General features: G+C 44.7%; 1 protein-coding gene and 1 long non-coding RNA gene across 27 annotated transcripts in view; one reads left to right on the top strand and one right to left on the bottom strand.

Moving 5' to 3' along the window:
• LOC103350379 (uncharacterized) overlaps positions 1-13,785 on the top strand; it is a 547,263-nt gene that overhangs the window by 35,223 nt on the left and 498,255 nt on the right. The window contains exon 2 of one of the 24 annotated variants that reach the window (XR_011388259.1): positions 9,232-9,300. The exons of the other annotated variants lie outside the window; for them this stretch is intronic. This is a non-coding gene — a long non-coding RNA (uncharacterized lncRNA). The remainder of the gene's footprint in view (positions 1-9,231; positions 9,301-13,785) is intronic. 24 annotated transcript variants of the gene reach the window in all.
• The window catches only part of STAC (SH3 and cysteine rich domain), a 146,230-nt gene that overhangs the window by 8,875 nt on the left and 123,570 nt on the right, over positions 1-13,785 (bottom strand). For all 3 annotated transcript variants that reach the window (XM_051858945.2, XM_002716238.5, XM_070072956.1), the window contains 2 exons: positions 3,920-3,971; positions 3,691-3,828 (listed from right to left, as the gene is read on the bottom strand). In XM_051858945.2, coding sequence (XP_051714905.1) covers positions 3,691-3,828; positions 3,920-3,971 — 190 coding nt within the window. The remainder of the gene's footprint in view (positions 1-3,690; positions 3,829-3,919; positions 3,972-13,785) is intronic.

Raw genomic sequence — 13,785 nt, 5'->3', positions numbered from 1 at the left:
CCCAAATTTATTTTGTTCAAAAGACTTCCAGATTTCTGGAACGGGGAGGATCCGGTTGGATAAAACTAGAGAAGTGTGAAGTGTTGGCATGGGATAGAGCTGGGAAAAGTGCCTGCTTGCTGTGTGGGGGTGTGGGGCACTAGAGAGGGGGTCTCGGTCTGATGATGATGGCATTGCCTAGAATTGAGAAGGACTCAATAGGGAGCCTACGGGAGCAAGAACTTGTCTTCGAGGGGTCCTCAGGTCCCAAGCATTTGTCTTTATGACAGCCACACTGTGCAAACGGTTCTTCACTGTTCAGAGTTTATTCCACTCTCCCCAGGGTATGTGGCTCCACAGAAGGCACTGACTTAGAGACTGTGTACCTACGTTGGAGTTATAGCCTGATCACTTACTGGGTTTTTGCCAGTTGAGCAAGGCACACAGCCAGTAGGAGCCTTTGTTTCTCATCATTTATAATGTAGTAATGACAAATAGTCTATAAAATTCATAGGGCATGTATGTGCCTCAAAGAAAACTATGTATGTAGTGTTCATAAACCTTACATAGTGTGTTCATATAACACGAGAAGGTGATGACTAAGAAGGACAGTGCTTGCAACAATAACCACACGGTGACGGTGAACGGGAGAGTAGAGAGGAAGGCCTCTCTTCCACGAGTCATCACAGTGCCAAAGGGGGTGGCCACACGAGGCTGCACCCACTTCTGTGGGAGGCAGAGTGCTCTGTGTGCAGTGTTCCGGGGTGGGGCTGGGGGCTCCCGGGGGTGCCCTCCCTAAGGGGCACTGCTCTCTACGGGCAGGTGATGGCCTCTGCTGTTAACTCCTTGGGGAATGTGTAGGCCGGGCATATGCTGGGCAAGCACTGGCCCCAGGGAATCCACCGAAACAGGTGAGCTGAAGCAAGGAGCACTTCATGCTTGTCCACGGGTGGCTTTGGATCTCTGAACAGATGCTCTGTGCACAAGGGACCAGGTGACAGAGAAGCTGCACGGTTACAAAATGCAGTGTGTGCTAAAGTGGGCACATGCTCTAAGTGATTTTTATGAAAAGGAGACTGTCAACTTCAAGTAAGCTGTAAAGCCAGAGTGAAACCATAGAGCCCAGGCTCTTGAAGGGTATTGAAGATTTTAATATTCAAAAATCACCAGATGGCTTAGGCCTCTTTGGGGATCTGCAGTCACACAGTAGCAGCTCCTGCAGTTGGACACGGCTGTGGTGGGGTGTGGTGACTTGTGTGTGTGTGCTCACACTCTTGTGTTCGCATGTGCAAAGCTGAGGCTCAGAAGAACCACAGCAAGATGGTGCAGCTGTACATGATCAGATTCCAGAGATAAGACGAGTGTTTCAAATCCAACTTTTGTACACTTATACCACAAAAGTAATTTTTTGTGGGAAACAAAGAACCTTAAACAAAGCTTCCACTTAAAAATATTTCTCATATTTGTAGTAACTTTTTACTACCATTGTATTATTAGTAGTTAATTCATCCCTTTACTTTTATAAATGTATTTATAAATACATTTAGTATGGCAACATAGTATTTTAAGATCTTTGCCCTCTCTCCTTGGCTCTCCCAGTTCTCCAAAGGCAGGAAGCCTACTTGGGCCACATGTGACAAGGGTTTGTCACTATCTCCTCAAGCTTCTCCCTTCCCTGTCCCTCCTGGGAGGTCAACAGGCTGCCTTGTCTCCTATGCCACTTTGCTGTACTCCTTCCTCATCCTTTTTCTCCCATGGGCTACCTGGTGCCATGGGACCCTGTGACCAGCTCGTGATGGTGGTACTGGTGGGCACAGGGGTATGGCGGGGTAGTTTTTCAAGTCCCTGGATCTCATCTGATGCTTGCTCTGTCTGGTCTCTATGGCTCCCAGGAAAAAAAAAAAACAGGGCCTCAGGTCCTGCCTTTGTCTCCCCCTTTTCTGTTTACTGTGAGATAGCAGTGACTGGAGTCCGGATCTCAAGTCTAATATCCTGTCCATAATATTATCATACAGCATAACATCTGCTTTGTTTCCTAATATTGCCCAGTAAAGAAACTATTACTGGTGACTTTATCACTCCTCTTGCTCTGTGATTATCCCTGATTCTCACTATTTTGAATGCTACTGTAATGATTTTTATTTTTCATGTAAAATTTCCCCATGATGTATTTTAGATCGTTTTCTTGGGTTCATTATAGAAAGTAGATTTACTGCATTTATGAGCTTAAGCAATTTCATGGCTCTTAGCACATAGCACCGAATCATCACTCCAAGTAAGTGGACTGATGCATCCTGCTACATCAGTCCACTACATTTTGAAAATGTCAATTTCACTCCCTGTCTTTGCAAAAATATAGCAGGAAGATAACACTCAGAATTATTGGTCTCTCATTCTTGGTAACTGTTATTTAAGTAAATATAAAGGGAGAGATAGCAAACTTTTAAAAAAAGCTATTCCTCTATATGATTTTTTTTCTTTTGGTGACTTCTGAGTAGTCAAAAATAAAGGTAAATCATCATACCTGGAGAGTGTTTGAGAGGGCCACCTGTGGCATGTGGAATGGTTGGGGTGAGCTTTTAGCCTAGCAGTTCTGACACTGGTTGGGATGCTCCCAACCTATGATGTAGCACTCGAGTTTTTGAGTCCTGTCTCCACTCTTGCTCCTGCTTCCAACTTCCTGCTGATGTGCACCCTGGGAAGGCAGTGGTCATGGTTCATGCATTTGGGTTCCTGTCACCCACAAGGGAGACATGGATTGAGTTCCCAGCTCTCTGCTTCAGCCTATCCCTGTCCTGGCTATTGTGGGCTTTGGGAAAGTGCACTAAGAGATTGGGAGCTCTCTCCATTTTTCATTTTATGCTCCTTTGCAGGGTGGGCCTCATCATTTTCAATGAGGGGCAGTCAATGGCTTGGGAAATAGTAGAAGTGTTATACCAATATTGCAGAAAGACAGGTAGGAGTTGTGACTTCCAAAACTGGAAATTGAAGTTTGCTCTGAGACTTGATTCAGAGAGAAAAGGAAATTTTAACTTCTAATTCCCTAAATCTTCCCTTAATCTATCCAGAGCAAAGTTGGAGTTCTGAGCACATTATCGTGCTCTGTAGTAAAGACACAGGATATGGCATGAAGGAAGAAGGAGCTGTGGGAAGCCCAAGAGAAAAGTGGGACAAAGAGTGAAGCTGTGAGTTCCTGCCTCTGTCTCTGGCAGCATTCCTTGGAAGAGATGTGGAGCAAGAGACAGAAGTGCAGGGGGTTCACGTCTCACTTCTCAGAAAAGTTGACAGCATCACAAAGAATCCCATGTGCAATGAACCTTGGGACATAGCAGCAAATAATGACCAAGTATTCCCATGAGCCCAGGAAGAATTAGCCACAGGTTGGTAGACACTAGCACAGAGCCTTAGCTAGAGGAGTTGCGCACACCGGAGACTAATGGTTTTCTGAGAATAGCGTGGAGACCAGAGAGTCTCATCCTGCTGCCATGACATTGTGTCCTCTTTGAGCGGATTCTACCCTGGGAGCCCCCTCACATTCAGTTCTGTGTGTTTAGCTCTTCCCACACTGCATCCTGGAGTAGGCTTACCTTTCTGCAGACTGAGCACTTGGGATGAGACCCCACCCTTTAAGTCCTGTGTGTGTTTTGTGTTGGTTTCAATGACTGCTGCTCTGTTGTGGTCACACCTGGTGTGAGTACGTGCTTCACTCACCTGATTCTCTTTTAGTGTTATCTGTCCTTGTTCCTTACAGCCAATGAACGTTCTGACACATCTGAAAATCTTCTCATTTTGTTGTACTCTCTGAACAAAGTTGGCTGGAAAAAAGCCAATCCTGTCTTCAATTTTCCCCTGGAAAGAAAAAAGAGGAACAATATATAATTGAGGCATTAACTAGAATTATCATTAGCAAATGATTTTTTAAATAAAAGGAAATAATTACTTTCCACCAGTCTTCATTGGAATCCTCTAGAAGAGTGATCATGTCTCCTGGCCTAAAATCAAAAGATAAATGAGTTAGATGGAGAAATAGAGAAAGGAAAAAAAAAATGAAAGAGCAAAATATGATACTTTAAATTCAGAAATTAGAAATATATTTATATAAATAACCCTAAATAAAACAGAAATAAATAAGCAGGACTTTTATCAGTTTTCTCTAAGAAAAGAGCCTCAGTACACATTGAAAGCAAGCATAATTTCTGGCTTTATTTAAATCCTATCTTCTTTAAGACATAAATGATAATATTCGCATTGCAAAATCCTCCAAAGTTTAGCAGTGGATGCATTTCTGGAAGGCCCTGCATACGTTGTCCCATGACTTCCTGCCATGTCCTGTGTGTCCTTACATGTCTGCACGTATGCAGACTTTTTATATTGACAGCTAGAATTAGTGCCTATGTTTATCATTGTTTACATCTTCTCAGCAGCATCTCGAAACCTGGGAAACTGTCTTAGCTTCATTTTCTGTGCCTGCCACTTTAAAAAATTGGCTTACTTTGGACTATTCTCTAGGGGTGTGTTGTGTGTATGTGTTCGTGTGTGTGTGTGTGTGTGTGTGTGTTAACTACTTGTATCCAGAACTTTAGTGGAGCTTTTTATAATGAGACTCGTAATTTTTATGTTGGGACAATTTCTTTACTATTCCTCCCACTGTTTGCTCCCCCTCTTCTTACTCCCTTCTTTTCTTCTGGAACTTCAGCCCTGGGTCACACTGGATTCACATGCCATGCCTTTTGTATTTCTTACACATATCCAATCTCCTTCCCCACCCGTGTTCTTAAATTTTTCTTGATTTCCTAATTATCTATTTTGCTTTTGGGCTTCTCTTTTCCATCACTTACCATAATATTGAGAATTTAAAAAAAATTAGAAAGCAGGAAGCTGGAATCAGGAGTGGAGCTGTATTTTTTTTTAAGGTTTATGTATACACACACACACACACACACACACACGGCGGGTGGGGAGAGAAACTCAGAGTTGGACCAGGCTAAAGCAAGGAGCATGGAACTCCTTCCAGGTCTCCCATGTGGATGGCAAGCGTCCAAGCGCTCAGACCATTTCCTGCTGGTTTTCCAGGTGCATCAGCAAGGAGCCGTATGGGATGTGGAGCAGCCGGAACTCAAACCAAAGTTCATACGGATGTGTAGGCAGTGGCTTCATCTGCCGTGACATAGGCCAGCACCTGGAGCTGGGACTTGAACCACACATCCCAAGCAGCATCTTAACTTCTACACCAAACGCCTGCCCCTCTTATGGTTTCTTTGTTAATTGTCTGAAAGATACCTGAAGGTTGCGTTCCATCACAGATGTGGTATTACAATGAATCTTTCTGAGGATATCACAATTTTTTTTTTTTTTTTTTTTACAGGCAGAGTGGATAGTGTGAGAGAAACAGAGAGAAAGGTCTTCCTTTGCCGTTGGTTCACCCTCCAATGGCCGCTGCTGCTGGCGCGCTGCGGCCGGCGCACCGCGCTGATGCGAAGGCAGAAGCCAGATACTTATCCTGGTCTCCCATGGGGTGCAGGGCCCAAGCACTTGGGCCATCCTCCACTGCACTCCCTGGCCACAGCAGAGAGCTGGCCTGGGAGAGGGGCAACCGGGACAGAATCCGGCGCCCCAACCGGGACTAGAACCCGGTGTGCCGGCGCCACAAGGCGGAAGATTTGCCTAGTGAGCCGTGGCGCCGGCCAGGATATCACATTTCTAAAACACTTTTCTTCCTTTATTGAATTGATTGTTTCCCCCGGGATTCCTTGGCCCATTCTTTATCTTATTGTTTTTCCTTATGTCACAGAATTTTCTGCAACATCTGATATTTCTTGGTTGTTTGCATTAAAGACTGAATATAGAGGGTGGTGAGTGTCCACAGCTGGGCAGACGTCTCTGCTCTTAATTACACCCGATTTGCTGAGCACCTCTCTCCCCCAGGCTTGATGGTTTTCATCTTTTTTGAAACGTGAAAGTATGGCAGGCAAACAGTCTGCAGCCTCCTATACTTTCTTCACCATGGTGTAAGAGAAGGTAGTTGATCTTCCTCCTAAGTGGAGCCGCTCTCTGCCCCACCCTGCCTTTTGGGAGGTCTGGAGGGTCAGAGTTGTGTCGGTACAATTCTTCCCTCTCAGGCATCTGTGCCCATGTAGGGGCCTGCTTGGGCATGTGCCCTTTAACTTTTTATAGAGTGCAGGGATTGGCTTAATGCTGCACTCCAGCACCGTTGCTACTAATTGCTTGTTGCAAGCAGTAATATGGTGCTATGAGCACAGTTAGGATTCTGTCAGTTACATGAGGGCATGCCAAAATGTCTGTGGAAAAGTGGAATATAGGAATTAAGGATAAACTTATTTTTTTGTGCAAAAAATATTGAAATTATGCATAGCTTTTCATAGTATGCATTCTTTTTTATTTTTTTTAATTTTATTTTTTTGACAGACAGAGTGGACAGTGAGAGAGACAGAGAGAAAGGTCTTCCTTTGCCATTGGTTCACCCTCCAATGGCCGCCGCGGCCGGCACGCTGCGGCTGGCGCACCGCGCTGATCCGATGGCAGGAGCCAGGAGCCAGGTGCTTTTCCTGGTCTCCCATGGGGTGCAGGGCCCAAGCACTTGGGCCATCCTCCACTGCACTCCCGGGCCACAGCAGAGAGCTAGACTGGAAGAGGAGCAACCGGGACAGAATCCGGCACCCCGACTGGGACTAGAACCCAGGGTGCTGGTGCCTCAGGCAGAGGATTAGCCTAGTGAGCCACGGCGCTGGCCGGAAACATTCTTTAAAAATGAAATTTTCTGACACATTTAGGAGCTGGAGCAGGAGGGGAAGCAGATTCGTGTGCTCATTTTGCTATGCTGATCCAATCTCCTCTGCTGTCATCTTCAGTTCTCAGTTAATATCTGTCTTCCTCAGGGACTTGGAAGGCTTCGGGCGTGTTGCACCTGAGGCATCAAACACAACTGGCATTTTGGTATTTCAACAGTCGCAGTTGCAGGCTGATGCCACAGAAAGCGAGATGGCTCAAAAATCCCTTACCAGGTGAGGGATTTAATTAAGTAGCAAGGATGAAAGTCAATGTGTAAAAACCTTCTAAGCTCCAGCAGATTTTATGTAACCCAATAACCTAAGCAACATGCGTGTTAGCATTCATCACGGTCACTGTGCTGAGGGTTTGGCGGAAATTGCAAGTAGAGAAAAAAGCCGTGGAGTCGGGAGGGAGCTTTTCCTGAGGGTGAGCGAGGGTGCTGTCTGGATCTGGTCAAGACCCGCTCTCTGCTGTGCCCAGAACTGGACAGTCCCCAAGCACGTGCTCTGTGCTAACTCAACTACCCGTTAGAATAAGGCACTTACTGGAATATCAGCTACACTTTTTTGAGAAGAACCAGACACAGTGCTGACAGTGTGAGGAGGATTCTGCTTTTTCCTATAAACGAGTGCTACCTGGATCAGAGAGTCACCTGGGGGTGGGGAGAGTTAAATTCAACCATGGAGTCTTGCCTTTGTTTTTGGTTTGATTCATTGAACAAATAATCACAGAATGCAGACTCTGAAAGAGCCATTTTACTAGGTCCTGGGTGTACTTTGGAAAATAAAATCCTTATTGGAGCTAATAGGCTAGTGAGAAAGATGAATAGAAAACTGGTACATAGATAATAAAACATTTAAATATGTAACCTATATCATATTTACTTATACAATACATATGCACAATGCATAAATGGACAACTTCAGGGTGTTTTAAGGGCTGTGAAGAAAAGAAACAGGATATCATCATAAAGAGGGAGAGTGGACTCCTGTTGAGTCTGATTAGTCAGATACTCTAGGGATGTGGCCGAGATAGCTTGTGCCTGTCTTTCTCTGGAGCAAGGATCTTGCTCTAGGGTAGCTCTTGAATCCAGCTCCTGAACATCTGGATCCGAACATCTGTGCCTTGTGGGACTATACTACAGCCATGCCTGTCCAAGCATCACCTGATAATCTCTTCCCCACTAAGCCTGTGCTCAGAATACTTTCACCACTGGGTCCAGGTGGTGGATCTGGATCAGCACGAGTAACAGAACCGCTCTGTAATATGTGTATCTTGTGTGTCCTGGCCCAGTTTTGAGGCACTTCCCGCTGCGTAAGCAGCTGATTAAGTCCGTGTCCCCAGCCACCTGCCATAACAGGCCTCTTCCGATCTGGGCTGTTGTACAGCAGCCCTAACGGCCCACCCTGAGGGTCAGTACCAGACACAAAGGGACAGCCTTCACGTCCTGGAGCCCCTGAGATGATACATATTTGCCAGTTTGTGGGGAGCCCTGGAAACCTGGCTAACCTACCGCTTGTCTTAATAAGCTGCCCTGCATCGCCAGCTTGCTGTTAATCCTGACTTCCAGCTCCAGCCCCTGGTGTGGCCCTTCCTGCAACCATTCACTCTCCACTGTGAGTTTTCTTAACCCCCTTTCAACTTAGTTCTCTCCTCCTGCAGTGGTAGGGATGTTCTATGTACTGCCATCAAAGGACAGAATTAAAAGATTCTGCCCCACCTGCTCTACTGAGGGAGAGAGCCTTGCCATGGTCTCAGAGGAATAGAACCTCCTGCTTAAAATCCTTCCCCCTTCCTTGTTCTGAGGATGCATATTGCCAGCACCTGGCTCTCTACCTCCAGGTATTTCATTCTTCCAAGGCTGACAGATTCCTTTCCGTGGAAGAATTCTCTATTCAGGTTGCCACGCCCAAGGAAGCTCTGGGGAAAATCCTGCTCTGGCCTAATAGTTACTCTCTTTCTGGTCCCTTTACATTCCTGATCCATTCTGGGTAGATTTCATAGGTCGACTCTTTATTTCCAAATTCTTGTGACCAAATTGGTCAGGCCTCCAAATACTTAAGAAAAAAAAATTCTACTTGCTTAATTCCATCAGAGCATTCTAAGTTCTGGTAAAAATAATTCTGTTTTGGCGCAACCTGGAAGTATACATCAGGATGCAACGTACACTGCATTTCACGAATAACAAACAAATAACAAACAATACTCGGTGAAGCCAGGGCAGGACACCACAGCTGGTCTCTCCTTTTCACTTGCTCAGTAACATTTATCTCAGGCCCAGAGGAAGATTTTTCAGGTAGGTTACATCATAATTTATGGGAAGCCTTGAGCTGAAGAGGGAGCTATCGGATAGCAGCAACAACAGAAATAAAACAACAAAAGCAAACTAACTGCATTGTGGCTTACTGATGAGGACAGTGTTCACCTGTGAGACTGATGGCTGCCATCTGCGTTTGTCCTCAGCAGTCCCTCCGCCTCCTTCATTGCTGGATTTTCCACGGGGGCACTAGAATCCATCGCTTCCACTACCAGGTAAACTGGCTTCAGGGGCTCAGTGGGCATGGGGCATCCACAGTGTGTGAATGATTGGAGCAGAGCCTGGCAGCCACATGGAACTCTTCTGCAATGTCTTGTGAAGGTGGTTTGCTCTTCTGTGGAGGGAGGAGTATGCACTAACCCAAGGACCCCGCCCAGGATCTCTGCATTCCCTGTGTGGAGCACAGGCTCTGAGGAGTGAAGCCAATGACACCCTCCTGATGAGGTCACTGCTTCCACAAAATGTCTTCTTCCCTGCCCTAGACCACCTGAAACCTTAGACTAGACCCCTGTGGGAAGACACGGTCCAAGCATGATGCTCCGGGGTCTTTGCTTCCTGAGTGTTTTGAATCAAATGAATATTTTGGAATAAAAAATTATGTTTTGCTTACTCCTTCATTTCTGCCCATTTAGCCAAAGGAAATTGTATAACAGGTTCATATTTTCTGAATGTGTGTGGTATTTTTAGGCTGTGGATGTGTACCTGGGGCACAAAGGTGAAAAGATTTCTCTAAGTCTCAGTTTTCCTATCTCTAAGGTGAGGATAATTATAGTGCGTACTTCTTCAAATTTTAAAGACTCCATGCAGGAGTACTTGGAAAGTGCATTTACTTAAGTCTGCAATAGATGGTGGTCGTCTCTGAGCTTGAGACAGTTACTGCTCTCAGAGCTGTGGCTGAGACATGGTTACTGCTCTCAGGGTGCTGGCAGTCTCCAACAAGGAAGACACGCAAGCTGGCACTTCCAGTATGTGTCATCCTTGAATGAGAAGCAGATGCTAAAACAGGTATGGACTTGATCCCAAAGAGAAATCCCTAATGCATATGTCTCTCTGAATCTGAATGATCTCAGTTGCAGTTCTGTGCTTACACATTATGCATAAGAAATGTAATATGAATTATATTTACTTTGCCACGTCGCTCTGTGGATTAAATGAGAAAGCCTATGTGTACATCTTTAGAACCATGGTTGATGGACCATAAATAGTTAAAAATGCTAACTGCCTCCTAAGCCTGTAATTTTCCAGTTGCAAACTAGAAGATCTAGTGGACGTTGACTTTCTAGTGGACATTCCTTGAGGTGTTTGGCAGAACCAGTTGGTTAAACGATTATTCTTTGGTTTCAGTGCCTTAGACACTGACCTTAGCTGTGATTCAGTGTTCTGGAAATTCTCCTTTCTCTCTTCACACCAACCCCACCCCAGGGAGTGACTACAAAGGTGTGTAAGGCCCAAGGGTTGGACCGGGTGTTCTGCTAGTAGGTCTGCCAGCTAGCTGACTACAGCTGCTGTGCTGTCCGAGTTGAGGATGTCTGTCAAATGGCCTGGAGAATGATGTCAGTGTTCACTGAATGATGTGGGCGAGAGCAGGCATTTTCATAAAAGTAGCCAATTTATTCACTACTTACAGGATTTTAATCCGTCGCTAACTCCACTGAATCAAACTGTCCCTTACAGTACTGCTACTCATCACAGTGCATCATAGCTGCCCATTTTACTCTGCAGATACTTTGGGCCATTTTTACAATTTCATACCCATTCCCATTCATAAGGCACAAAAGAACCCCAAAGCAAGCTTACAGCAACCATAGTAGCCCTGCCCAAACAGATGTCCTTAAACACCAAGCAAAGGGGCAGAGCAAGAGGACCCAGCCAAGCAGCTCTCATAATCACGTATCTAGTACTTAGTTTTTCACAAGACTCATTTCCCAGTTGCATTATCCTGCTCCAGAATCTTTTACAGTCTGGACACATGGATAGGTAATAAGGAACTCCTGACCTTCCCAATTTGATTTTGTCTTAAGCCTGGTGTCTGTGAGACTGCCTGCACTTTCCCAGGTCCACAGACCAGCTCAAAGAAAAAGTATTCGGCTAAAGGGCCATTTGGAAAGAATTTGGTAAATGTTCCTGAACTGTCATGGCTCACGCTCTCCAGAACCTAATTGAGAGAGGCATCTGAGCGAGAGGGAGGCTGCTAAACACGTTAGTGACATCGGAAAGACCTGGGTTTCCTGACATAGTGCAGCGTCAGAACATAATATGCATCAGAGACTTTCCTCAAATAGCCTTAATTGCATTTTGATGTCCTGGTGACTGTGAAGATTATTTTTAAATCAAATTGGTGCATTAGAATTACATTAGTTTTAATTAAGTTGATGCATTTGCAAGCAGTAATGTACTTAGAGAATGGAGATGAGACACCAAGGGAGTTTTCTGCCTAACTCCATCTCAAGGGCTCCTGCTTCCTTTTATTTTATGGAGGGTTTATAAAACCTTGCAGGGGGAATGGCATTAGAATGTAAGTCACAGGCCAAAAATCCAGTACGGACTCGTGCACAGGTCATTGAGAGGGAATTACAAAACCCGGATTCTAGTTTGGGGGCTGCCACTGGCCCACTGCATAGCTTTGGGCAAGTCAAAGGTGTTCTCAAAGATGGAAAAAATTAGAATCCAGGAGAACATTTAGCCACCCAGATTTCCAGATCCAGAGAGAGCCCAGGAATCCCTATTTTAATAAATATTCTCCAAGAGATTCTTAGAGTTTATAACAAATGGTTTACCTGTTCTAACCAGAGTGTTCTCCTCTGTGAAATGCCCCACCAATTTGCTAGAACTCAAAGGGATTCCAAGACTTTGAAATGGGCAACAAAGATGATCGTGGGGTGTCCTGTCTGGTCCTCTCTTTCAGCTTCTGTGCTCCATTTCAATGCCTTTGAGATATTTTAAAGGTTGTGCAATTTTCAGAATGATAGTCATGTAAACGATTGCTGCTCATAGAAATGCAAGTGAATGTGCCTGGTGGGATATAAGTGAATATCGACTGGTTTTTGCACCTGCCTGTAAATTCACCTCAGTGACCCTCATTGTCTACAATTCACCTTTGAGACAAGTATGGTATCTTACTGGCTCTCTCATTAATCAGTGAGTCCAATAAAAATTTTGACATTAGTTCATTATATCTTCATATGAGACTCATGATTTTATCTTCTTAAAAAAGTATCTATTCACAAGAGTGACTTTTCATGGATGCTTTCTAAAGACCACAGCTTCCTGGACTTTTGGGCCAGACTTCCCAGTCCCGATTGACTTATAGGAAGTGATAGGAGTGGTCAACACGGGGTGTTGCCTAAAGCTGTGGGTTATGGAATTGTTAACCCTCCCAGACAGGAAAACTAGCACAAGCAATATGTGGTAGAAAGTATGGGTGGGAGAAAGCCTAGTAGGCTAGGAGTCAGCCTCCCTGTGTCCCAGCCCCGAACCTCCCCTCTCTACCTGTGAGTTCTTAGGCTTGGTTCTCCTCCTCTGATCTCTAAAAAGGCAAAGAACCGGAACAGTAGGTGTCTGCTTCACTAAACATTGCTGAGTATTAAGATGATCTTTCCAGAATCAAGCCTGGAATGCATGTAGTTATCTAAATTTCTCCTGCTTCTTGATGATGTTTCATCTGTCTTTTTGTGATGAGGGTTACATTTGTACTTCTTAAAGGGATTCGCTTGTTTTTCATTTTTTTCCTAACCCTTTCCTCACGGGAAGGACGGAGTGGCTGCACTTAACCAGATTTCCCAGGCACGTCGGGAGTCTCCTCTTTCTGGAAGCTCGGTGCTGATGCCACTTCTTGCAAAGCCTTCCCGGGCCTCCCCTGGTGGCTCCAGTTCCCTTTGTAATGCTGTAGTAGTCTCTGGGTCTACCTCCCACCCATGACACCTGCCCGGGATGCAGCCTCAGGTGATCCCTGGGCCTGGTTCCTTCATGGCCACAAGAGCCTGCTGAGGACAGAGACCAAGATCGGCTCCGTCACGCAAAATGAGTCACACAGAAGTTAAGATCACTTCTAACTCAGTTTCAAGTCCTTTGAGAAAATCCAAGAGAGAGAGTTTATCACCAGCCTGTCTTCAGAGGCTCCTGCAAACATTAGCTAATGAGACACACGGTTGCCGGCTCTCACTCAGACTCACCCGTGGAAAATCTTGGCGCTTCCAAGAATCTGGTAATTCGTGAATCAAAATCTTTCTTTGGGATTACAGAAAGAATTTTTTTAACCTCCTTCTCCAATTTAGGCATGGAAGTAGCAGTTGTATCTCTTTTGGATTTTAATGATACTGAAAAAAACAACTCCTTCCTTTCCTTCTTTGGCTCATAAGCTTTTTCTCCTTTTTTCCCCACCCTTATGAAAAATGGTCATTATCATATAAATCTGTTTGGAAGAACTAATAAAAATGAAAATGACTTAGGTGTGGGAAGTCAGAAAGATTCTTTAGAACAGGCCTTATAGGATCACTAAAATATGCATTTTGACCTTGAAAGTCTTCTACTTACTCTTGATCTTTTCTTACAGTGTCTCTAAGATGTTTTAGGGGATCTGTATCTATCTGGAGTTATTTACATCTGATGATCATTTACACAAAATATTAACTAATTAAAATATTACTATGGCAAAACCATAGTAGTTATTGCTTTATTGGTTAAAAAATGTGCATTCATGT

The sequence above is a fragment of the Oryctolagus cuniculus genome, chromosome 4 (genome assembly GCF_964237555.1).
Source record: "Oryctolagus cuniculus chromosome 4, mOryCun1.1, whole genome shotgun sequence".
Taxonomy (NCBI): domain Eukaryota; kingdom Metazoa; phylum Chordata; class Mammalia; order Lagomorpha; family Leporidae; genus Oryctolagus; species Oryctolagus cuniculus.
Note: the sequence above shows the minus strand (reverse complement) of the source record. Positions and strands in the feature narration are given on the sequence as shown.